We start from the raw sequence: 24,640 nt of genomic DNA, 5'->3' as shown, positions 1-24,640 counted from the left end.
GTTTGTCTCTATTTATTTTGCTTGGATACGACTTTAGTGGCTTTCATTTCTCTTTTTGATGATAAGATATATGCAATTGTGGCTGCCTTACCACGTGAGGTTTTGGAACAATCCCAAGCATAGCTATATGCCTTAAGGGGTCGTTTGGTGTGAGGGATAATACCATATAGTCCCGGGATTAAATTATAGTACCGCTTATTTTGTTGTTTGGTTGGCAAGTTCGGGATAACTTATCCCGGGATTAATAATTAGTACCGGGATAAGTTATCCCTCTATTTGGGTGGTATAGTAATCCCGGGATAACTTATCCCGGGATAAAATAGGTAAATGACAAAAATGTCTCTTTCAACCCTTTTGTTATATCACTTTTTACATTAATGAAGGGCATTTTTGTAAACAAATAAATTGTTCTTAAAATTTATTATTTTGAATACAACAAACCAAACACTCAATAAAAAATAATCCCAACACAACTTATCCCATCATAACTAATCCCAACATAACTTATCCCAACATTACTTATCCCATCATAACTCATTTTCAAACCAAACGACCCCTAAATACTTAGTTATATCTTATCCTTCTTGGAAGTGAAACAATGCTTCTTTAATGATATTTTTCAATGTCTTGGAGTCGCTTGGTTGCATATGATGTTGTTACTTCTTGAAATCACTTCTTCAAAAAGTGATCATGGCATTTGGATTACTTTTTGTGATGTTTTAAATATCTTTTAACAAATCTGAATTGTGCATCACTTTTTAAATAATAACAATGCTATATTTAGCATGTCTCTTCATATCATGCGGAAGATCATTATTTGTATAGCAATCAACGTGGACAGCAACTTGAATAATAATGAGTTATTAATTTATGTTCTTTCAGAGAATATCATTTCCACCTTACATTTCTTTTATTAGAACTTGATATTTCTTAAACAAAGATGTTATCCAGGACAATTCATAAACACTATCAGCATAACAAAGTTACAATTATAAAGTTTGAACCCTTCACGGTGGCTCAGATGGTTTGGCTAGGGACTTCCATAATGGAGGTCTAAAGTTCAAAACCCCCTGTGATCTTCTAGGTCGAACTCATCGCAAGGGGCTTGCCTAATGTGATTTACCTCTTCTTCGTGGTTGCGAGCTATTAGACAAGAGTGGGGTTTACATTTGTGCTGAGATGTTGATTGGAAGTTGAATAGCAATGACCATTACATTTGAATTAAGCAAGTTGATAAAACTTTAATAGGCTTCTGGATGTGATTCTTGAAGATTAAGTGCTTCATTTTTCATTGATTTTATTTCTTAATTCTTTTGTATTCTTGTTTAAACAGAGTTGTTTTTTTTTTTTTGGTAAAGTAATTAAATGATATTAAAAAGCATCAAGAAGATGCACAGAACAGAGTTTTTTTTTTTTTTGTAGCAATCTTTTAAAATTACTACAACAATCAAAGAGAAAGTGAAACTAATCATCTAACTATTATGCTCTGCAAACAAGATCTGAATGCGTTTTTTGCAGAGCATAATAGTTAGATGATTAGTTTCACTTTCTCTTTGATTGTCGTGTTAATTTTAAAAGATTGCTACAAAAAGAATAAATAACTTTGTTTAATGAATCTAGTTTCTGTTTACTCAACGTCCCTTTAAGATAAATATAAAACTAAAGAAAAATAAATCTTTGAATTAGCTACATAAGATAACAACATTCAACATCCTTACTTTTTAAAGTTTTAATCTATTACTCAGATACAAATGTTTTAGGACTCTTATACAATCTTTTAAATTTTTTATTCATCGACACATTACACGCATGAAAAGGAAATACGTTGAATGATCTTATTGTCCATAAAAAGCTAAACAAACTTCTTACCCTTTAAGCAAAAATTACTACCATAAATTTTTTTCTACAAAGATGGAATCATATATTCTAATAAAAATAAGGGGGGAAATAGCATATTAAAGTAGGCACATTAAAAGCAATTCTCTCCACTATTTCTATAATAAATTGAGTCATTAATTTTCTTATATTCTTTATATGAAAAGATAAATAATGCATGAAGTTTTTTTAGCACGGTAAAATCCTGTTGTATTCTCGATAGAACTGATATAATAATGCAGTAACTCCTTCACTTCTTGTCAGTTTCATACTCTTCTAGAAATAAGTAGATTTGAACATTATGCTTATTCACATTTGTGAAAAGAGTATGAAACTGATAATGAAACAAGTCTTTTGCTCTTAACAATATGCTTATTCATATTCTTTAACTCTTTAACATTTGTGTATGCTAAATTGAGATCAATGGAATTGGATTCAAGAATTAGGATTCTAGGTAGAGTTTATCTATGTAATTTTGGTAGCTTTTTTTATTCGCTATCAAGTTTAATTTTTAATGCATAGACTCAGTCACTCAGATGCCTAGAAAATAATTCAATGAACACTTATTGTCTCATTTTCTTAGCTTAATTTTCTTACTGGTTCAATAAAAATCACTGCTTTCATAGTTTAACTAATTTTATTCTCTTCAATATCAGAATTCATGCCAAAAGCCTTAATTTTCTCTCCTAGCTAAGATGTAGGAAAACAAAAAAGGCAGCTCTTATATTTAGAATTGGAGTAGAAAGACCAGATCAAAGTTCTAGGAAAGCAATTATCACCATTATATTATTTTTTGAATGAAAATTATCACCATTATACAATTACTTTGTTTAAAATTATAATCGTCAATCTTTATATGTCCCTTATTAGTACAAATGTGATCCAAATATATAATTTTAGTTAATAGAGTATGATGGAATATATATCAATTTATATTATTTCACATTTTGCTAGCTGCACCTGCACTATTTAACCTTCAAATATTATTTTATAAGTATCTCACACTTTTATAATTATGTGGTTTAAAAATTTGCACCGAATAGCATGTAATATACATTCAACGCACGTATCCAAAACTAGGCTAACATAAATAGTTAGTTCTTATAAGTTATAGCATGAAAGTTGATATTCAAATTATAATTTAGGCATCCAATAAACAATAATGACAATATTAAACTTAACAACTCAAATCAAACACCATTAAAATGTGACTGCAACATGCCTACAAAAAAATAACCTCAATTAAGAAATTGATTATTACTTCTCAATCAATTAGCCAAATAAGGAATTAGGTTAATGCATTTAATTTCATATTTAATTGCTTTAGTTTCTACTTAATTAGCTTCAATTGCAAGGGTCAGTTTTTATTTTTAAAACATCAGCATATATATTTTTTGATGACAAAACATCAGCATATATTTCAAGAGCAAAGAACTAGTAAATGAAGAATGGGACAGGTGAGAAAGGAAAAAGAAAACTATTGACATCAAGAAAGAGGAGAAGAAACAAACAGTAGAGAAGCCCAGAAGCAAAAGAAAGCCGAATAATAGTCATTTGATGAAAGTGTTTATAGTTCACAGAACAGGTTAGCTACAATGTTCACAGAGTTGGTTAGTTGCATTCCTGATTTCAGTTTCATGGATGGATCTCTTTAATCTTTGATTTAATGTGAAAAATTCACCCACCCACCCTCCCTCCCTTGTTCAGCTCTTGCAAAGTTTGTTAAGCAGTTCTTCTTTATTTGAGTTCATTAGAACTCTCAATTCCATACTTTGCTCTACACACACGGTGAGGTAATAGCAAGAAGGTAGCTACTGGAAAAATGCATATTAATCAGAGGCACCAACTTAAATAAAGCGTGGAAATGAGAAAAGAAATACCTTTAATCTTGAAACTAAATCGTCTAGTTCCTTGCACCTTTTCCTTTCCTTATGGTAACGAGCCTTCAATTCTTCTGATGTATCCACAGCAGGAATGTTTTCAAATGTTTCGCTAACTTTTTTATCTTTGGACAAGGAGATGTCATTTCTTGATTTTGCTTCCAAGATATTAGACACATCCGACCCCTCAAATGAGACAGTCTGGGAAACAGGACCAGATTTCCTCATCTTCGCAACAAGTACCCACATATTGGCACGCTCATTCTCCATATCTTCTTCTCGCCTCTTCGTTTCATCAAGTTGTTTACGCAGTTCACTTTCTATTTTATCTCTCTCATACAATGCAGCAACCAAAGAAGCTTCTCTTTGGTGTCGCGCACTCAGTTCTTGCTCCAACTCATCCACTGATAAACAATCTTCTGTCTTCCTACCATGTGCATCAGACCGACCTCCACCATTACCATTTTGCTTCATATCAAATGAAACAGATCTCTGACAGCAGCTATTTTTGCAAGGAGCATCTTTTTCAGCAGCAAGTTTGGCATTTGCATAGGAGAGCTTAGTTACCTCTTCAGCTAAGTTCCGAAGTTCTACTGCTGCCGCCGCCGCTAATTCTTTTGCATAAGAAGCTTCCTCAGCTAGCTTTTGATCGTGAATTTCTAAGGCTTCCTTCTCCTCGATAATTTGCTCTTTCTCTTGTTTCAGGGACTCTATTTCTGCAGTCTAAGAGGAAGAAAATCATGATTATATGTATATATATATATTATATTACATTAAAAAATTTACATCAAAAGCATATCAATTGAAGGAAAGCTTACCTGTGAAAGAAGCTGAGAGTTCAAAAGTGCATCAACACTAGAGTCATTCGAGACTTCATGCACAAATCTTTTATTTAATCTCATATTACTAGTTTGTATATTTTCATTCGTAAGTCTCTCTTCATATGAATGAGCCCCAGTCTCCCTTTCAAATTTAGCTTCTATAGATCCCTCCGAATACGCCACAAGTGTGGCAGCGTCATGGTCTGCATCCTGCTGCTGGCATGTAAAACATTTTTCTGATACAAGTTGTTGCCTCAGCAGAAGGATAGTTTCTTGCATCTCAGAATTCTCCATCATCTTCAGGACCAACGATTTTTATTAGAGTTCAGAAGAATGTGACATCCGAATGGCAGATCATAGAAAAGACTACAAATCTACCTTCAATTTTAGTTGCTCTTGCAGTACCCTGTTGTCTGCAGATTTAATCTTATCATGACAACAAACTAAAATGAGTTAGTCCAGCAACATTTAACTAGGTAGTTAATGTCAAATGATTGAGTCTAATACCAGCTCAAAGAGCTGACCATACCTCCAGCTCAAAAGTCTTTTCATTTAGTTGAGCAGCTAGCTTGGACAACGCCTACATTTGAGTGAAGATCAGAATTCAAATGCCATTATGTGATAAGAAATTACTCATGGTAAGAAATTAGACATGAGCTTGGGATGCATCCTGCAACAGATGGGACTAACATAACCTTTTGTTATTCCATCCCTCTAACTTTCTTGTTTGGTCTAGGAGTTGGACACCTCAATAAATAGGGATTTCCAAAGGATTTAAATGATCATGAGCTACTCCATCCATTGCCTTCAAATTTCATGTTGGATGTTCAAATTCTTTACATGATATCAAAGCCAAACACTGGTAAGCCCACTTGAACAACCGCTTTCTCTCTTTCACTTTGGGCTTCTCTCTCTCAACTTAGCCCATCAAGCTATCAATAATGCTCCAGGCCCAATCATTAACTTGTTGAGCTCTCCTTTATTTCAGGCCTGCTTCTGTTGAGTCTCTTCTCACTACTTAAAAAACAAAATCATCCACATGGAAATCCTAACAGGATTACACGTGTAGGAGTGTATTAAAGAATGCAGCATCTGTTCCTAATCAGTAGCTTAGAGGTTTCTGAAGGGGTTTAAATGGTCCTAGACTACTCCCATCCACAAGCACTTCAAAGTCTTCATTACATAAACACCCATGTAACAAATTCCGCCATTTCTCACAATAGCATAAATCCATTGCCTTAAGGTTTTGGGTTGGATGCTCAGATTCTTTTGATCCAAGGAATTATACGATCATTGGGGATTTTATCTCTGAAGAATTTTTTTGACCTAGGTTAAGGGTTATGGTCATTTTAGAAACTGCAAGATTCTTTCAAGAATATGCTATAAGAAGAGTACTGCCGAAGATGGAAGTGATAGATGACAAGAAATGAGCCCAAGAAGATCAAACAGGCCTTTAGAAAGGGATAAGTTCTCTCTCAAATTGGAAGACCAGTGGAACCTACCCCATTATGAACCAAACCAACAAGTACAAGAAAAGTGAAAGAGTAAAGGATTTACTGGACTTCGCCCAATTCCAAGTGAATCACATTGGTCATACATCCATCACAACAACGCTCGATGATTCTGGACTTTATCAATTTAGGCCCATTCTGGATTAGGTTCAGAGGTTCACTAGAAGTATGTATGCTCTATGAAACTCCAAAAATTTTCTTAATAGATTATAAGTATTTGTGCATCACTTTTTTTTTTCAAATTTACCTGAGATATCTCAATATTGATTGAGCCCTGTGGCATCCTTTCCACTGATCCAACCATGCGTTGCTCCAGAATACGTATCTGAAGCTTTTTTTCTCTTATTTCATCCTTTAGGTTTCGCATTTGCTCCTAATCATGAGACAAATATATAGGCATGATTACTAATATACACATTCAGTATCCATTATATCTGGAAAAATAATATAAAGTTCAATTTTACCAATTTTCTAACCTGAAGTTGCAAGTCCCCAGGACTCTTAACTTCTTGCTCTGATACTCGTTTAAGAGAACTAACACATAATGCAACCTCACCAGCTAGCATCTTCACTTGCTCGTGAAGAAGATCCATTTGATCAGTTATAGTGGTCCCAGTCTGCAAAAGAAGATTGAGCCTCCTAGCAGAGTTATAAGCAGAGGACGACTGTAAAATCATTATCCAGAAATTGCATACAAGCTGACAGTTTATTTAGCATAAATAAACTTGACAGTGCAAAAAAAACATGATTATGGAAATCATGGCATACTCAAACCCAGAAGCCATTGTACATTTCCATTTCAAAGCATCTTTAACCTAAAGTGAAATTGTGATCTCACCTTATAGGCACCGTAATAAGTTCATTAAATCAATTACTTCCGACGAAAAAATAAGCAGTTCTCTAAACACAGCCTTTCATCTCTACCTATTTTTAAAAATCACCTTTGAATCCAACTGCTTCAACTGAAGATTGACCATATGGAAATTGCATTTGTAACCATGTAATCTAACTCTTGCAGCAGAATATAGATGAGTTTAATGCATTGTGTCACAGATAAAATGTTTGATATGTCCTTACAGTTAATGAAGATACTAAGGAGGACCAGAGAACACATTTTTTTTCATAGCACAATAAGTGAAGAAAATCAGTGGTTAAGATAAGTAGCGTAAGAACGGGCAAGAGCCATCTTTAAAATTTATAAAAACATATGTTGTATAGAAATAAATTCTTTTAAATGTTAGAGGAAAAACTCAAATTGAAGGGTTGGGTACAAAGCAGAAACCAAGTGGGACATGTCATCTAATTACATCAAATATCCAAGACAAACTAATTTGTACAAAAAGATTTTCTATGTGGATTTCTTCATTCTTTATGTCACATCACCATAAATTAAAACAACAAAGGAAGAACTTACTGGTGGAAGCCGACCTCCAGTAGCTGCACTAAACAAATCGCCTGCTTGGGTTCTATCTGGAACAAAATCTACTGCTGGAGCATCATCTCCTCGCTTACTAACAGATCTTCTCCTCCCTTCCTTCACATCACTGAATGTAACTCTACTTTGCAATGACTTCAATGAAGATGCAGGGGAACCACTTGCAGAGCTTTCAGAATCAGCATTTGATGATGATCTAATAAGATTTTCAGGCTTCTGCACCATCAACAATTCATTAGTTTGTTGTTTTATGAGTCATACCGAGACAGTAAATCATTAGTATTTTAGAACAGAGTATTTCTAGAGAAAGGAATTATCATATAAATTGGCAAAGTTTTTAAAAGATAACTTCCGAGTAAGAATCATTCTTTGTACAGATCATAGTTGAAGGACAAACAGGTTAAAATTCTGATACTTGGGAGACAAATATTACAGTGCTATTATAGTGTTTTTTTCTTGTCCTCTTTTGATCCTTCATCTTACTTTTTCAACCGTGCATAACAAGTGGAGATGGGAGAAGAGGAGAGACCAACAGTTCTCAGTCAAATCATACTAGCATATACTATTGGTAAGGAATGGAGTGGATTCTCTGCATCTTTCGATTTGGATACGAAGAGGGCCCAGAGAAGTGTGCTTATTTGTGCACTTTGGCTGCTAGGGAGCGATATTGACTGCAGAGAATATGAGGATAATCTTACATGTTTTTTTGTTGTTGTAAGAGGATAATCTTACATGTTAGTTGGTGCTATATGTTGTAGTTGTTTGGAAGAAGATGTAGATATCCAATTATTACATTGTATAGATGATAGGGTTATCTTTGTAGAGAAACATATTTTTGGTCTAGGATTCTCAACTTCTTAGCATACTTCTATGTATGGAGATTTCTCCAACGTTAATAAAATTATTTACCTTACCAAAAAATTTAGCTTGTTCAATGTATCTTTCTTGTATGGCACTACATAAATGTATTATTTGGCCCTCCGTCTTCATCTTAGCTCTCCTTCTTGTTTCCCCATATTGTTTCTCTTTATTTTTTTGTTTTGTCATTTAGTACTACACAATCTACCTTTTAGTTTTGACAATAATATTCCATTTCATGCAATAACAAATTTATTCTTCTATCCTAAGTCTTGGTATGAGAAACACATTACCAACCCGCCAAAGTGAAATGATGCATCTTCTTGTTATCTGAAAAGTATGCCACCCAGAAAAAACGCATCCACCTGTTGTCCATCAATCTCATACTCTTCTTACACCTAGTTAATATTTCTTAAGAGTTGAATCATTTGCACCCCACAATACATATGCCGAATTCTTGTATTCTTAAACTTGTTTTCATTGATTTCCTAATAGGAAACATTCACCTTTTATTTTACCAGCTGAAAATCAATGATTGAGATTCACTGTTGCAGTAGCATTAGAAACTTATATGGCCCACTTGTGACTTGTCATGTCTTATACCACACATCTATTAAGAGTATGGAGAAATATTAGAAATTTACTTTTAACTTGAACCAGCCAAGCATCCCTCTCTTTCTGTTTCTTCTGAAATCTTTGACCAATTCATCAAGGTTTATGACACCCTCTCTTCCATCGGCTGATATTTCGGAATCAATGCTTCCAGCATCCTCGTCAATCATGTACTCTCGTTTTCTATCCGGTAAGTAAGCTAGCTGCATCATCAATGAAGATAAACATGAAAATGATGAGAAAACTTTATCATCATATGAATACATTCATGCAGCAAAGTGAAGTGCTCCATATCTGGTAATATGTCTTCAATACTTGTGTAACACAGTATTATCAGTTAGATTATTAGTCAGCACATCAAGTATAAGAAGCTAGCTGTTACCTCATCTTCTCCAAAAGAATGTCTGCGTCTGTGGCCAAGCTTTTCATGGATATTAGGTTGCATCGTACTTTTGGTGGAAACTAAGATCAGTTTGGTTAATCTTTGAATCCTTCCCATCAATGCTGCTTTCGCTTGTTCCTCCTCTTCCAATCGTGATTGTAATTTCACCTGCCCAGCTTCCAACTGCATCACACATAGAAATAATGATAAATATAAACCACTTGAATGGGCATGTGAAATAAGCCATAATATCCTGGGAAGCTGCCTTTTATTTTCTGTGTATATTTTAAAATGATCGCTGCATTTTATTTCTGTTTATATCTGTTTGGGGTTTCATATAGCTTCCTAACAATTTATACAAAAAAGGTGTTTCCCCTGCAAATTGGTGTACCATCCCTTGCTGCATAATCCATACCCTATGATGAGAGAGGAATCAGAGCAATTCTTTTTCTAATAAGCAAGAAAAAATATTATTGATGAGCTCCATGAGCTCTAGGTCCACATGAGTCTCTGTTGATACAGACGTGGATCAGTTGGACAAAATAGTTACTGGCACCATTTCTATACAACGGGTTTTCTGAGGCTTCAGATTAACAAGTAAGCTGGTGTGTAAGGATGAGATGTACCTGGAGCTTCAGATTAACCAGATCATCTTGACTGGGCCCCACTTTCTGATTTTCCATAATGCCACGCTTCAGAACATCAAGCTCTTCTTTCAAACAGGATATTTCTCTCTGATACTTTTTGATGAGAGATTTCTCGTCTATAATCTGAAATGGTCAAAACATATAAGAGATATACTTGCAGCGCTTGGATGGTTCTGTTATAGCAACATTACTTTGCTCCTTATACATCCTCTCATAATCTCACCTTATTTTGTGATGCTTTTATTTCCACATGCTTACTTCGATATGCAAACTTCAAGGTGTTGTGTGTCTCCTCTGTGTTGCTGGAGGCTGGTGTTACTGTGCAAATGAGCTTTAGAAAAATCCAAAAGAGTGAATCAGTGCGTAGGTTCTTTTTTCCTTCTTTTGCTGGGTTAATTGGGGGGCGGGTTCCATGAAACTCAAACTCAGAGGAGAACATTTGAAAACATCATAAACAGATGATCAACAGCTGGCAGGGCTGATTAACTAAAACTTACAGAAACTCGACCATGTCCACTGAGTGATGATTGCAACAGACGTGTAAGCTTTGAATCTCGATATGGGATATGAGTGGATTTTTCATCTGTTAATTTAGATATAACCTACATCATACGTTGCTGTAGGTCAATATGCAAATTCCAGCATAATACTCAGTAAGTAATAGATTATTTTGTGCATTTTGACAAAGAATTCAGCATTCCATCTGGGGGGAATGAGAGGGACTGTTGATGCTCAAGAATAATTTCGACCTAAGAAGAAGTGAAGGAGACATCAATCTAGACGAGGGAAGCCCTCGTGAGTAAACATATGAAAGAAATATCTTACAGTGCCCAGAGTGAGTAAGCTTTTGTTTATGAATGAACCTTCCCTCCTCCTTAACCCAGTTGTCTCAGTCTTGGAACTTTCAGAGCCTGCCAAGTCAATTAGATGCTACAAACAAGATTTGTGTACAGCATGCATGATCAGCATAGTGAAAACAGAACGAAAAGATAAATGATAATGCCCGAACAACATAATGACAACATTCGTAAGAAAATTTGTATTTTTACTGAACTATAGGACTATAACATTAAATAGCCAACAGGTAAATTTCAAAAACAGGATTTGACAAAAGTAACACAAGATACCAGTTGTGATAGTGCCACTTCCTCCCCTTGATTTCCTCCTCGTGAACTGCTTTCAATTGTCTGGCACAGAAAACCACTCGTTAGAACTCCATATGTTCAAAACCATGCAGATGTGCAACAGCAACTAGGTCTAAATTTAGTAACGTGGATCTTGCAATTTTGGCTTCACCAATCCTATCGAAATTTATGAAAAATAGAAACCCTTTCTTGTACTGTTCTGCCCTAATTACTAACAAGTGATTTGCTCTTTGAGAATCAAACAAGTGTATCTTTTACCAGAATTTTCTTGAGAGTTTTGATGTTTTACCACCATATGGCACTTTTAACAATGTTCATGTGTTTATGCTATGTTAAATATCAAACCATGTCCAATATTCAATTTGATAGTGCAAATTTGACTCAAGGAAAATCATTATGTGACATCAAATGGAACAAAGGGAATATATACAATCTATTAAGCATCCGTTATGTAGTCGACAACATAATCAACTTAAACCTCAAAATCAAACAGAAGATGATTTCATAAATGTTCCTTTTTGAGTCAAAGACAACGCAATCATTTATCTTAGTACACGCCATAATTACTGGCTGAGATCCAACTCTGGTAGCTTTAAGTAACTAGCATGTCAATCTTAAGTAAGATAATACAATGAATTAATTACTTATGTTGTCATTACCCCAAATTTTTAAGTTCCAAAACATATTATTGGAGTACATAGGTAGGAACTTCATTGTACTTCCCTAAAATCTGTGCCAAAATTATTCATTTTAAGTTTTGTGCTATTATGTACAAAATGATTTCCTTGCCTCCCTTACTTACTTAGACTGCACTACCCTTGCACAAAAGTGCACTCAAACAGAGAGATAATAATCATTAGCAATTGAATATCCAACAACAAATCATTAACAACAGGTAAATTTCTTGTCAGCTAGAACACGGCAAAGAAGACATCATTGGCCCTTTTCTGAACGCAAAGAACACACTAGAATATAGTTTTAAAGGACAAATGAGATGGCTACTACCAGAGTGAATATTGTATGGCTCCGACTGCTCAGTAAATTAAAGTTGTTGGACCCCACATGTCTGTGCTCTGTTTCAATGTGCCATCAAATCCAAAGATACATGTTAAGAAGTTTGCCTTGGAATCAAGCAAAATGGTAACAACTAACACATCAGCACTTGATAAAGCAAGAATATCAAGGTCATATAAATGCTTAAGATGTCTTGAAGAAGACAAACCAAGCTAATTAATTAGCAAATGAAAGAGACTGCACAATTTGCTTTTGTGGGAGCTGCTTGTCTGATGGGCTCAATCTTTTGGGGAGAAATCATTACTTACCAGTACATGTTAAGATAAATGTAGATGAAACTACAACTAAGCAAATGCTACCAGTTGTTTAGTGATACATAGCTGATAGCCCAAAATACTTGTACTATACATGAGATGGTTCCAACATTGTTTAGAGTAGATTAAACTAGAGAAGTGGATATTTTTCTGAACAGCCTAAAAGCTCAAGGACAAGTCAAGTTAAAACCATAAAACATAGACAGACGGAAATAACCGAAAATAGCAGAAGGAACCCACGTTTCACTTTAATGGGGACTTTTTCCTACTCTTATTTGTGTCTACCACTTGGATAAACCATAAATCAAGATGATTTGGGATGCAGTTGGGGAATTTTAATAAAAAGTTAAATTCATACAAGAAACAATGCGCATCTACTAGAGGACGTCTTACTGATGAACAGCTCTTAGCAATACACTGACCTACTTTCTATCTTTGATTCTATTAAGAACCATGTTAAGAACAGTTTGAGAATGTGTAAATATGTTATCAATCTTTGTAATTATGGTAAAGATTGGTAAGAATCTGTATATATGATATATGTCTCTCTGTTTGTGGGTTATGTTAGTTACATATTCTTCTATATCAATTAGGAAAACTGTATCATCAACGCTTTCCTAATTTGACATTGTTTAAACCCTCAAAGGTTGAGATAAGATAACAATCAAGCTAAGCATTCTCAAAATCTTTTCTATCTCTTTTATTTTTCTGTATGGTATCAGAGCTTGGTTAGTAAGCTCATCCTTTGTACTTATTGAGTCTCTTCTTCTCCATTTCAATATAGTCATTCCTACTTAAGAAGATAGGCATTTCTTCCACACTTCTATGCATCTCCTAGACTGTGCCTAAGGTATTCTCTCGTGAAACATTTTTATGGTTGTAAATATAACCATGAACTCCTGATCAATACAATATGATTACTTATAACAAAAAGTATCACAAATTACTAACTGTGATGATAAAAGAAACACAGACTGGTTACATGCAGGGAAAGATAGCAATGTCTTCTTTAGTATAGAGAGACAAGAACGAATGTCTACAACCTTCACCAGATGCTATTAAGGAAAGTGCATGAGCAGGAGACAAAACAACTTCCTCCTTGATCCCTTCAACGTAGGTCCCCTGCAATTTTCATCAAATTAATAGTTAGAACTTCAAATAATAAGCAGCATTCCAGAAAACTAATCGAATCAAGCAGTAAAAAAGGCTCTTCAATTTCTTAGTAATTAATGAACTGACTTCATAAAAGAAAGCTCCCCTCCTCCCCACCACCCTTCTGAATAGAAACCAGATAATGGAAAAGTAAGTCCACACGGAAAGAAAAGTAAAACAGAATAAAAATGAGTCTCCAAAGACAATTTTGGATCCAAACAACTAAATTCCAGTACTCTTGCAACCCATGGATCATATCTCCATTTAGATGCTTCATAAGCCTCTATAAAAACCATTCAATTCAGAGACAAAAGTGGACAACTAAACAACCCAAACATCCAAATTAAAACATAAGATGCTATGATTTCTTTTATTCCTCCTCTATAAAAAGTAGTCCAAATTGACAATAACTTCATAACGATTGTGGCTGATGTAAGAGCCAATCATAAAAAGTAATTTGTAATCTGTATACGTGCTTTATCAATCCCTTCATGGTTTTTTATTCCTACATTACACATTGACTCGCTGCACTACGGAATCAATTTTGCTTTTTTCAGAAATGTCATTACATTTGTCAGCTTCGGATCACGTGCTTGATCAAGTCGGGAAAGGATGCTTCTTGACTTGAGATTTCCCTTTAAATTTATTCAATAGATTATGGAGTGCTTATTTACTGTTTCATATTCTTTTTTGTTCAATGGTGGACTCACAAAACCTTTAGAGAACAAGAGTGGCATCAGGCAAGGGGATCCAATGTACCCTTACTTGTTTGTCATTGGCGTGAAATATCTGCAAGGGGAAACAGATCAGCTGGCTCTAAATGGCAGTTTTAATTTCCATGTCAAATGCAGGAAGTTAGGAGCCAGTCATATTTGTTTTGCTGATGACCTTCTGATGTTTTGCAGGGCTGACCTTATCTCCATTAAAATGTGTGATGCTACTTTCCAGAAATTCTCACAGGTATTTGGATTGCAAGCTAATACCGATAAAAGTTCAATCTATATGGTTGGCATCTCTAGTACAAAACACCAAATTATGTACCTGATTGGATATACTGTTGGTGAACTCCCCTTCAGATACTTGGGAGTTCTACTGGATTCCAAGAAGCTATCTACTAGCCACTACCTACCACTGATTGAAAAGATTACAACAAGAATACAATGTTGGTCATCTAAGCTAATGTCCTATGTTGGTAGGTTGCAAATAATCAAATCAGTGTGTAAGGAATTCAGACCTATTGGGCACAGATATTCATCTTACCCAAGAAGATTCTGAAATTGATTGAAGCCATATGCAGATCTTTTCGTTGGACTTGGAGTGCCACTATCTCAATTCTCAAATAAGGCTTTAGTAGCCTGGGAAAAAGTTTGTCAACTAAAAGTTGCAAGGAGAAAAGGATGTTACTGATATGTGTTTATGGAATAAAGTTGCTATCATCAAACAGTTTTGGGCCGTAGCCAGAAAGAAGGACTGCCTCTGGATAGAATGGGTACACAGCTTCGATATTAAAAGAGGCAGCCTGGAAAACTTTCCCTTACCCAAATCTGCAGCATAGGTGATTCAAAAGATTCTGGACAAGAGAATTGGTAATTAGTGGACTTGATCTTAGGCTTTTGTTGTTGATTGGACAACTATAAGTTGTAATTAGTAATTATCTCCTAATTTGGCTTGTACAAGTTGGTTTGAGTAGGAAACATTACTAGGTATAGCTGATAGTCAGCTTCAGCTTTGTTTTGAAATTGCTTTTTTGGATGAAATAAAGTTCAACTTTCTACCAAAAAAACAAAAAACCACGACAACATAAAAAAAACTTCTTTTTTTTATAAGGTAACATAAAAAAAAGCTTATTATATGATAAAACAATTTGAAGTAAACTTGAACAAAAGATCATGAACATGCACTCACTCACACGAACCTGAGCGTCTTCTCGTACTCTTAGATTCTGCCCTGTTGGATCAAGCAAATCATTGATGACCTAAAATAAGCATAGACTCAATTAAATTCATTGGTATTCAACCCTAAAATAAGAAATAAGTACAGCATCATATATCCTGAGTTTTCAATGTTTAATTTGTTAATTGGTTCAAAGTGCAGCATGGAACCCTTTCACGAGTGCCTATATAAGCAGCTTATCACCTTGATGTTTGATCATTTATACCCTTTTGCTACAGCTTATACTACTTGGATCCATTAAGCTTATTATCTTACAGAATCATAAGCTACAAGCAAGTTAAATGCTGCTTCTCCTTTCAGCTCATAGCTGGGACTAACCAGCTAATCTTGTGGCAATTTTGACAAGGATAACATTGAAGTGTCCTATTCAACTAGCACGCTGATCACGTAAATGCAGTTTATTAAAACTAAAACCAGTTTTGGAGAACATAATACTAGAACTCGCTCAAAAAGTAATTGGGCAGATTACTTGTAAACTTGACAAGTTTAAAGAAGTTATAAAGTCAGTAATTAAGGACACAAATTTAAATAAATAAATAAATGAAAACACATACACTACTTGATAAACATTGTGTTGGTGTGTTGAAGAAGCAAGATTCAGAGATATGCAAGCTTCTCATCAAGCCTTTAGGCTCAATGAAAGTTTTTGTAAAGAAAATGGATATTAGATCTAACTCAACCCAAAAACAAGCTCATGGGGTGAGGATTGTCCAAAACCATATAAGGATACAACAGTGAATTTCTTCAACCAATGTAAGACACTAAATGCCTTCGCATGCCCATGCACATGTGGAGCGTAGACAATATTTACATGGGGGCTCTACATTGTGCAAACCAAGAAATTGGATGAATCCTACTCTGGTACCATGTAATGAAAATGGGTATTGATCCTATCTTAGCCCTAAAGCTTAGCTCATGGGTTGAGGATTGTCTAGACCATATAAGGAGACAATAGCCTATTATCTCAAGTCTCAACCAATGTGGGTTACCTAGAAATTTCAATGCAACTAGAGATTTGAATTAATGTAACAAAATTGAGAGAAGTGAGGACATTTGATTCATTTGGATTTTGATGGTGTTTTCTACTTTGCGTCATTTTCAAATAGCAACATATACTAGTTCAACATTTTAATAATTGATTTGCAAGTAGATGACACTCAATGAGCTTGCCGACCTTGTTGATTATGTTTTAACATTTTTAAACCAGTTCTATTTTTCAAATTTTCAAAACACCAAGAAGAGGTCGCAGGATTAGGGTAGAAGGCTAGTAAGTAGTTGGGCACTGTTGCACTTTATGTGAGAGAGGTCGAGGGCTATTTAATAGTCACGTAGTCTCTTATTATTTATTGCGTATTACTACGTGTTGCTTCATTTGCTTTGTATCTAGCTATTTTGTGGTCATATTATTCTTGCAATTTTGTTTCGAAAACTTCTCTTTTGAGCCAGGGGTCCATTGGAAACAACCTCTCTATCCCACAAAGGTAGGGGTAAGATATGCGTACATCAAACCCTCCCCAAACCACGTGTGGAATTACATTAGGTATATTGTTGTTGTAAAGAAGAGGATAAAACCAAAGTCGTGGGTTTCCTTTCAATGAAATAGGGCAAGTAGAATTTTCATCACAAATTAATGGCCAGCAAAGCTAGCTCAAAAACTCATTGCTTAGACATTAAACTATTATGCAAAGACAGACTGCCAACAGCATCCTACTCAACTATCTCATTCATTAGATACCATTAGTTGTTGCAGAGCAAAGGTCCCAAGCATTAGCAAATGTAGAGTCCAATATGACTCTTCATGCTGAAAAGAAAAGAAATTTCATAGAAAAGGCATTGGCATCTCTATATATGTGTTTCTACACTATATTTAAATTTTTTGATAGTCACAATGTTTGAGCCAGTTTGTGCGCACCTCGGTTAGTTCCATCAAATACATGTCACCTCTCACCAACAACAGGTAACTCTATCCACCAAGGTTAGGACAGATGGAAAAAAATCACCTACTATTTTGTCTCGGATGGGGTTTGAACCTAAAACCTCATATTCTCAACTCACTTCATTGACCACTAGGCCATACCTTGGGTGTGTTTCCACACTATTGCCTGAGGGGCTAAATTTTCTTCACCTACTTCTTATAGCTACTTTTCTAGAATTGAATTTTGAGGTCAATTCACTAATTCAAAATTCTACACATTTTGCTTGCAACGTGAAAGAGGTTGCTCCTTTTATCCTGAATTGAATGCCTCCACCCAGGCCCAAAAGAAGATCTTATAATATCTAAATTGATTAGGCACTTTTGTCCAGCACATCGTAAGAAAAGAACTTCCTGATCGGGGAATCAATTTGGGTCAAAATTGATGGATGCCCACATGCCTAAACTCATTCATGTTGGATATGGTGATGTACAAGCAGTTGTCAAAGGCACATTTAAGCCCTAAAGCGAGGCTCAAAATGTGTTGAGCACTCCGCCTAGCTTAATGTGCGCTTTTGTGTCGTCATCAAGGTTCTAAGCCACATTTTTCTTCATAAATGAGCCTCTTCTGATTAAAACAATTGATATTTCACTTTATCATAAAAAAATTCAATTTCTTTGTTCATATATTTGGCATTCATGCTTATAATTATTTGTATTTGTGTTTTTTCTCCCTTTGCGCCTTTTTCCGTTGAAGCCCAACTTTATTTGCGCTTAAACCTCCAATGGAACTTCACGCTTTTTTGTACTTTGCTTTTGACAACACTGGAGGGTAGGATACAAAATAGAGATATATAGCTCGAGCAGGTACAGTCAGAGCACAAATTTAACAGTATAACCTGCTTGTCAGCATATGCTGTTCATACTTGAGAATATAACACCTGCATTTCACGCCTTTGAAATACAAAAGCTGAGCCAACTGGTATTAGAGCAGCTCTAAGTCACAAGACAGATTAAACCACACAAAGCTCCTCAAGGTCTGCATTTATCTTTCATCTTACCTCAATTCAATCTCTCTCTGAGAGTAAGTATGTTAAATGTTGTTTTGATCAGAACAAAAAAATTGGAATGTAAGCTACACTAAAATCAAATTAATGACTAGGGGAAAAATGTCAAAGCATGATTACCTCATTGTATATTTCAAGATAGGAGACGCGAAGGAGAAACTCCCGTCCAGGTGTCTGACCCAAGCACATTTGAAAGTCAGCTATAAACTATGAAATGTTCTTGAAATAGTATTTAAGTTTATGAAACTACAGAACCAATTTTTGCTAAGCCGTGAAAACTGGGTACCTCTTGTATAATGCCAAAGACATCCTTCACCGCTAGTGGAATAATACCAGGAGACTTTTGCTCTCCCTATAAAACATGACGAAAACTTAGCAGGATGTTTCAGATGGAAAGGGATATATCTCTGCCCAACTTGACCATGGAGCTAACACATAACTCTTATAATCAAGAACCAGCACATAAAATCAACATCAAGAATTAAAGTGTTTATTAAGACCACGTGATTGAAAACCACTCCCATATGTTCAAATAAACAAGCATTCTGCATGAAAACAATACAAACTTCTTGTCCAGCGAATTTTTTAAAAAATATTTCTTCTAGATATGGCTTTGTAAGTGTCCACTCATCATAAATAAAAAGCACACACCTCTCACCAAAGAAATCGCTTTGATAGTTTATGCTGACGATAATGATTACAGGCCATGCTAATAAAAATTATCAGAACTTAAATCCTATTTATCTGGAAGTTTGAGACAAAAATCTAGGCCTTCACAACAATTTCTTTGAAACATGGCGGCAAGATGAAAAAAGTAGTTTATCTTCTTTAGATGCAGCTTGCTAGCTTTTCTTTTTAGCTGCTGAAAGTTTTTCATGAGTTATGCCACCCCCAATTGAGTTCCCCAAAACACTTTGGATGCTGTATGGTAGCTTTTCTTTTTTAACAACTTCCAGAAATTACATATCTTTCCGGCGACATCTCTGATAATTTCTTGCACTCTAGGGTTCAGTTGGAGTCTGCAGTGCACCAGTTCAGTTTTCACAGAATCTTTCAGACAAAATCTGATTTTATTCTCTGAAATATACTCTCTGGCCAGATTTTGCGGTTATTTCCTAATATTTGGTTAGACCTCTCTTCAATCCAACCATGTCTTTTGGGTTTGATGTGTTTAGTTATAAAAACGCGGGATTTAGACATTCAAGTCTCATGATTACTTTGGAACCCCTAATGGAAAGTTCAAACTATTTAGCTTGGGCTTCCTCAGTTGAGTTGAGAGAAGGAACCCAGCAGTCAAAAACTTAAATGGCACAATTTCTGTTGGAAGAGAACACCTATGGGCATCTCAAGGCACGCTAAATGTATTTTCTTGAGGTTCTCTTGTGTCAAAATGGGTTGCATTAGTGCATTACAAGTCTATTATCTCATTACAACAAAGCACTTTGTCTTGGCAAATGTAATTTTTTCAATACATTTCCATACTTCTCACCAGATTCAAAGAATAGGCATACTCATTGATCTTCTCAATCTTACTTTTCCTACTCCAGCTCTTCCTCGCCACTTCAACTTTTACTTTAAAAGACCTCAACCAAAAGCATTCACCATCCTAAGCCAATTGACAATTCTTCTCATGACAAAGGTCCACATACTGCACATGACTCATCATCTACTCCAACATCATTCCCTACTTCAATCGAGCACTCATCAAATCAAGTTAATCTTCCAATTGTTCTTCATGAAGGTAATTGAACTGCTAGCAACTCTCACCTTGATTTAAGTTATCACCATCTGTCACCTTCCTATCATGCATATGTACACGTTTATCTACTGTTCAAATAAATTCCTAAGACTGTGGTAGAGGTGATGGTTCACCCAAGTTGGTTTCAGGCTAGATTGGAAAAAATGATAGCTCTTCGTAGCAATGGTACGCAGCTATTCTATTTTCATTATAGAATGATTATTTGATCTTTTTTCTTATTTGTAATTTGTATCATGATTCAATTGAAAGATAATTCCTCTACCACATGGAAAAATACAGTGGAATGTCGCTAGATGTTTACTGTTAAAGGGGACCTGCTGGCAATGTTGGTCGTCTAAGAGATAGATTGAAACCTAAGGGATATCTCAGATTTATGGTCTTGATCATGGTCATACCTATCTTCTGCGGCCAAAATTGCATTTGTTTGTCTCTCTATCTCTATGCCAGTCATGTTTCGTTGTTCTCTCATCATTTTTTTATATCAAGAATGCATTCCTTCAAAGCAAGTAAAACTGAATTGTATTCGAACTTTGTTTTTTTGGTGTAATCAGATCTACTCTAATGACAATGTCTCTATCATTGATGTTTTCGACTCATTATAGGGATAGGACAATGCCTTTAGAGTTCCTTATGTAAATATGGTTTTCAGTACAACCCATGTACTGATTTAAAGAAATAGAAACAATTACCAATCTCAAAAAAAAAATGCATTCCTTCAAAGCATACTTCATGAAGAGTTTACATGAAGCAATCACCTAGGGTTGCTACTCTGGAGGAGTCTGAATTAGTATGTCAATCCTTCTATGGTCTTACGCAAATACCAAGGGCATGATTTGACCATTTTAGCACTGTAGTAAAACTTGGCATGCTTTGAGGTCCAACTGATCATTATGCGTTTTACAAGCATTTTATAACATCAAACACATAATCTTGGTTGCACATGTTGATGACATTGTCATAGCAAGTGATGATGAAGACATTGTTCCAGCTCAAGCAACATCTTGTTGGTTATTTACAGACTAAGGATTTGGGTAAACTGAAAGACTTCCAAGAGATTAAGGTGGCACAATCTAGATATATTGTCATTTTGAAAAGGAAGTATACTTTGGCTATATTGGAAGAAACCTGTATGTTAGATTGCAAACTAGTTGATACTCTGATTATCAAAATGTTAAGCAAGTTACACTTTTACAGTACAAGGTGAGCTTTTGAAAGTCCCAGGTCAATATTGGAGGCTTATACAAGCTCAATTATACAGCTATTGAACACTTTCCGTTTTCATACTTCCTGTATACACTATTTAAATATCCAATTGCTTGAAGGAATAATAAAGTTCATTCCTTAAATCTTTTCTTTCTCCTTTTTCACATTCTTCAAATCAACATATGGTCTCTACAACTTGGCATAGATCAGTTCTTTTGATGGCTGGATGTTTCATTTTTAACTGCCAGCAAATTAACAACAATGTTGGATCTATAATCAATTTCAAAATGACTGTAGTGTTGGATGAGTAATCTTCTTCCAAATGTACACCAAAAAGCATGGCGAGATTAAAATGATTAATGAAAGCCTGACTAAATGGCTTACATGCATTGTATGAGTCTTTCCGCTGCTAGTTACACCATAAGCAAATACAGTTCCTGCAAAATGTGGAGAAATGAGTGGTGTCTTTAGTCTAAATAACTCTCTTCTATCCATATATACCATAGTGCACTTAAGTGTATGATACTAATGCCTAAACAGAATTCTCTGTTTTCACTTAGTTGGCCCAATACCATGTCAATTGATGCCTCACATGTTCAATCTGACACTTCAAAGCATAGATTAATACAACATGGTTTCTAATGATAATGACTAAATTATCCTTCAAATTTAAAGCAAGAAAATATAGAATTGAAATCTAAAGAGTTGTAACTTTAGTTTCCACATTTCTCTAACAAGAGATGGAAGTCAAAATCTTACAAATTATGCAAACAAGTAAAAGGCCTTGTTCAACTAATTTGTTGGAGTATGAGGCAAAACTATATTATTTCCGAATGGTTTACATCCCAGTGAATTAATGCAAAAAGGAGTACCATGGGAAATTGATACATTTATGGAAAAGAAGGGAAGAAGGAAATTACTTTGGTAGAAAAGCCCTAAGTCAGGAATAAAGGTTGTTTTTCTCCAATAATGACATATTAGTGTATGATGTAAAAAAATCTGTAATAAGCAAACTGATCTTGTATCTGTGGTTTGCAGTTAAAGAAAATTGATATTGAGTTAATTCAGCAGGTAGAACCCCGGGAAAAGAATGAGCCATCATTCTCTTCAATTTCTATTAAACGTACCTAATTAAAGATGGAAAAAATGTATTATGGCTCTATCCCAGTTATAACATTGCAAGTTAAATTCAATATATATGCAAGAATAAATACCATTAATTCCTTCCATGGCACCACCCACCACATGCTGAGCTGCAACATCATAAACATGACGTGTAGTTGTTGCAGGACCAAAAACTCTATCTGTATGAAAGAAATGACATTTCCATACTTTAAATAAATAAAATAAATAACATGTCCATGGAAAGTGACAAACAATTTAATCTATGAATAGTCGAACAAAAAGAGAAACAACACTAAACAATTTAGCAGCAGAACTCCCGTTAAAACTGTGACAACCAGATGGAGAAATCTATTACACAACCCCCAAGCTGATTTGCATAGTAACAAATGCCATGTGAAGGTTCAAGATACAGAGTTATTCTTCTCCTTGGCAAGTCATTCTAAAAGTAATAGACACCATAAAATGGAAAAGATACTCTAATTCTCTGAATTTTCTCCATAAATATCCCCGGAATCATCGGATGAGAGGAGCACAACAGAGGGACAACAACACACATCGAAACTCAAGGTAAATGAACAACGTAAGTTGCTTTAAGCTGGAGAAAGAGAAAATGAAGGACAGAAAAGAAATTTAATTCATTAGTCAAAGACAACTCACTTTGGTAGTATCCATACCCTGAGGATATGTTACCCATAATCAAGGAAATGCAACTCCATTCACAGTCATAGGAAAGATTTAAGTCTCGGTGTTTCTTATCGAGAGTTGAAATAAAAGGAAAAGGGACAATGACGAAGAACAAAAGGAAATATGGAGCCCCCAAGGCCTAGCTCAAGTGGCAAAAGGTGGAGGATTTGTGGCTTAGGTCGCAAGTTCAAGCCCCGCACCATGCAAAGCGAAGCCCGGTATTTAAGTGGAGAAGGGTAGAGGGGCGGGCCCATTATCCGCCGAGTTTAGAAGGCTGTGATTGGTCCAAAGGTGGGTCACAGACGGATTTCTCGGTTATCAAAAAAAAAAGGAAATATGGAAGAACACAACAATAGAAAAGCACACAACAAGATAACTAAGTTCTATGATTGCATCTCCTTTTTGTTCCTTCAGTATTTAAACATGTTCGTTTTCCTTCTCTTCGTTCAAACTTGTTTCCTATTTCCTTCACATTTCCTTCCCAGTAAAGCTTTCAGCAAATTTAAGCTGGGAACCTATACGTTTAATTTAACTCACATAGCAACATGGACTGAATTTTCTAAACAGGTAGATATGCCAACAAAGAAAGGTTTTTTGGCCAGAAAAAGAGCAGGGGAACTGTCAGACAGCAGCCCTGCATGAATGAGTTGTACCTCCTGTAGCATTAATTGTATTTTTCGACAAATGAACTACTACATTATTTTTATAAATACATACCCTTCCATAAAAACAGATAGTCCAAGTCTTAAACACTAACCAAAACTATAAGCAATTTTTGAATTGTTCTCATTGCGGACGGTAGAATCTCCATCGGCATACCAAGCTAACTCGTCTCCTTTTCCAATTTCTCTAGCGCTACAAAAAGATGTAAAATCCACCGGTCATCAGCAGCAACAGCGCACTTAAAGTACCAATCTAAAAGTCGAGAAATTACTCACTTGAGCGGACGAAACCTAACAGTAACAGTGACATTCTCCTTAGTCTTTCCAGAAGAATCCGGTGGACAGTCAGAGCTAGGAATAGACGGAGAAAGAGATGATTTTGCCAGCGGGGTGGGAACCTTCGATGAAATAATGGAGGAGGGAGTAGTAGGACGCTTGGAGGAGGAAGACGACGACGATGATGGCTTCCGTGACCGGAACGGCGAGATTGATGATCGGTGAGACCTTGAAGAAGACATCGGGAGAGAGAGAGAGTGTGTAGGTCACGTGCAGGCCGGCGAAATTTGCCGCCCTCTGTATATATCCCTCCAAAATATGAGCTTTGATATGATTCTACTTAAGCGGGTTTT

General features: G+C 35.5%; 1 protein-coding gene across 1 annotated transcript in view; it reads right to left on the bottom strand.

Moving 5' to 3' along the window:
* Positions 1–24,640, bottom strand: part of LOC102579516 (kinesin heavy chain) — a 27,920-nt gene extending 3,280 nt beyond the window's left edge. Inside the window, exons 1-23 of the mRNA XM_006365473.2 lie at positions 24,288–24,640; positions 24,107–24,204; positions 22,755–22,844; positions 21,925–21,977; positions 18,865–18,930; positions 18,699–18,752; positions 15,562–15,621; positions 13,538–13,616; positions 12,172–12,239; positions 11,149–11,208; positions 10,847–10,951; positions 10,519–10,623; positions 10,245–10,352; positions 10,001–10,144; positions 9,375–9,557; positions 9,025–9,195; positions 7,502–7,738; positions 6,564–6,704; positions 6,335–6,460; positions 5,106–5,156; positions 4,955–5,002; positions 4,574–4,873; positions 3,756–4,478 (exon numbers count right to left, since the gene is read on the bottom strand). Of these exons, the coding sequence (XP_006365535.1) occupies positions 3,756–4,478; positions 4,574–4,873; positions 4,955–5,002; positions 5,106–5,156; positions 6,335–6,460; positions 6,564–6,704; positions 7,502–7,738; positions 9,025–9,195; positions 9,375–9,557; positions 10,001–10,144; positions 10,245–10,352; positions 10,519–10,623; positions 10,847–10,951; positions 11,149–11,208; positions 12,172–12,239; positions 13,538–13,616; positions 15,562–15,621; positions 18,699–18,752; positions 18,865–18,930; positions 21,925–21,977; positions 22,755–22,844; positions 24,107–24,204; positions 24,288–24,529 (3,312 nt within the window). The 5' untranslated portion in view covers positions 24,530–24,640. The remainder of the gene's footprint in view (positions 1–3,755; positions 4,479–4,573; positions 4,874–4,954; positions 5,003–5,105; positions 5,157–6,334; positions 6,461–6,563; positions 6,705–7,501; positions 7,739–9,024; positions 9,196–9,374; positions 9,558–10,000; positions 10,145–10,244; positions 10,353–10,518; positions 10,624–10,846; positions 10,952–11,148; positions 11,209–12,171; positions 12,240–13,537; positions 13,617–15,561; positions 15,622–18,698; positions 18,753–18,864; positions 18,931–21,924; positions 21,978–22,754; positions 22,845–24,106; positions 24,205–24,287) is intronic.

The sequence above is a fragment of the Solanum tuberosum genome, unplaced genomic scaffold, assembly GCF_000226075.1.
Source record: "Solanum tuberosum cultivar DM 1-3 516 R44 unplaced genomic scaffold, SolTub_3.0 scf00558, whole genome shotgun sequence".
NCBI classification, from domain to species: Eukaryota; Viridiplantae; Streptophyta; class Magnoliopsida; order Solanales; family Solanaceae; genus Solanum; species Solanum tuberosum.
This window is presented reverse-complemented; position numbering and strand designations above follow the sequence as displayed.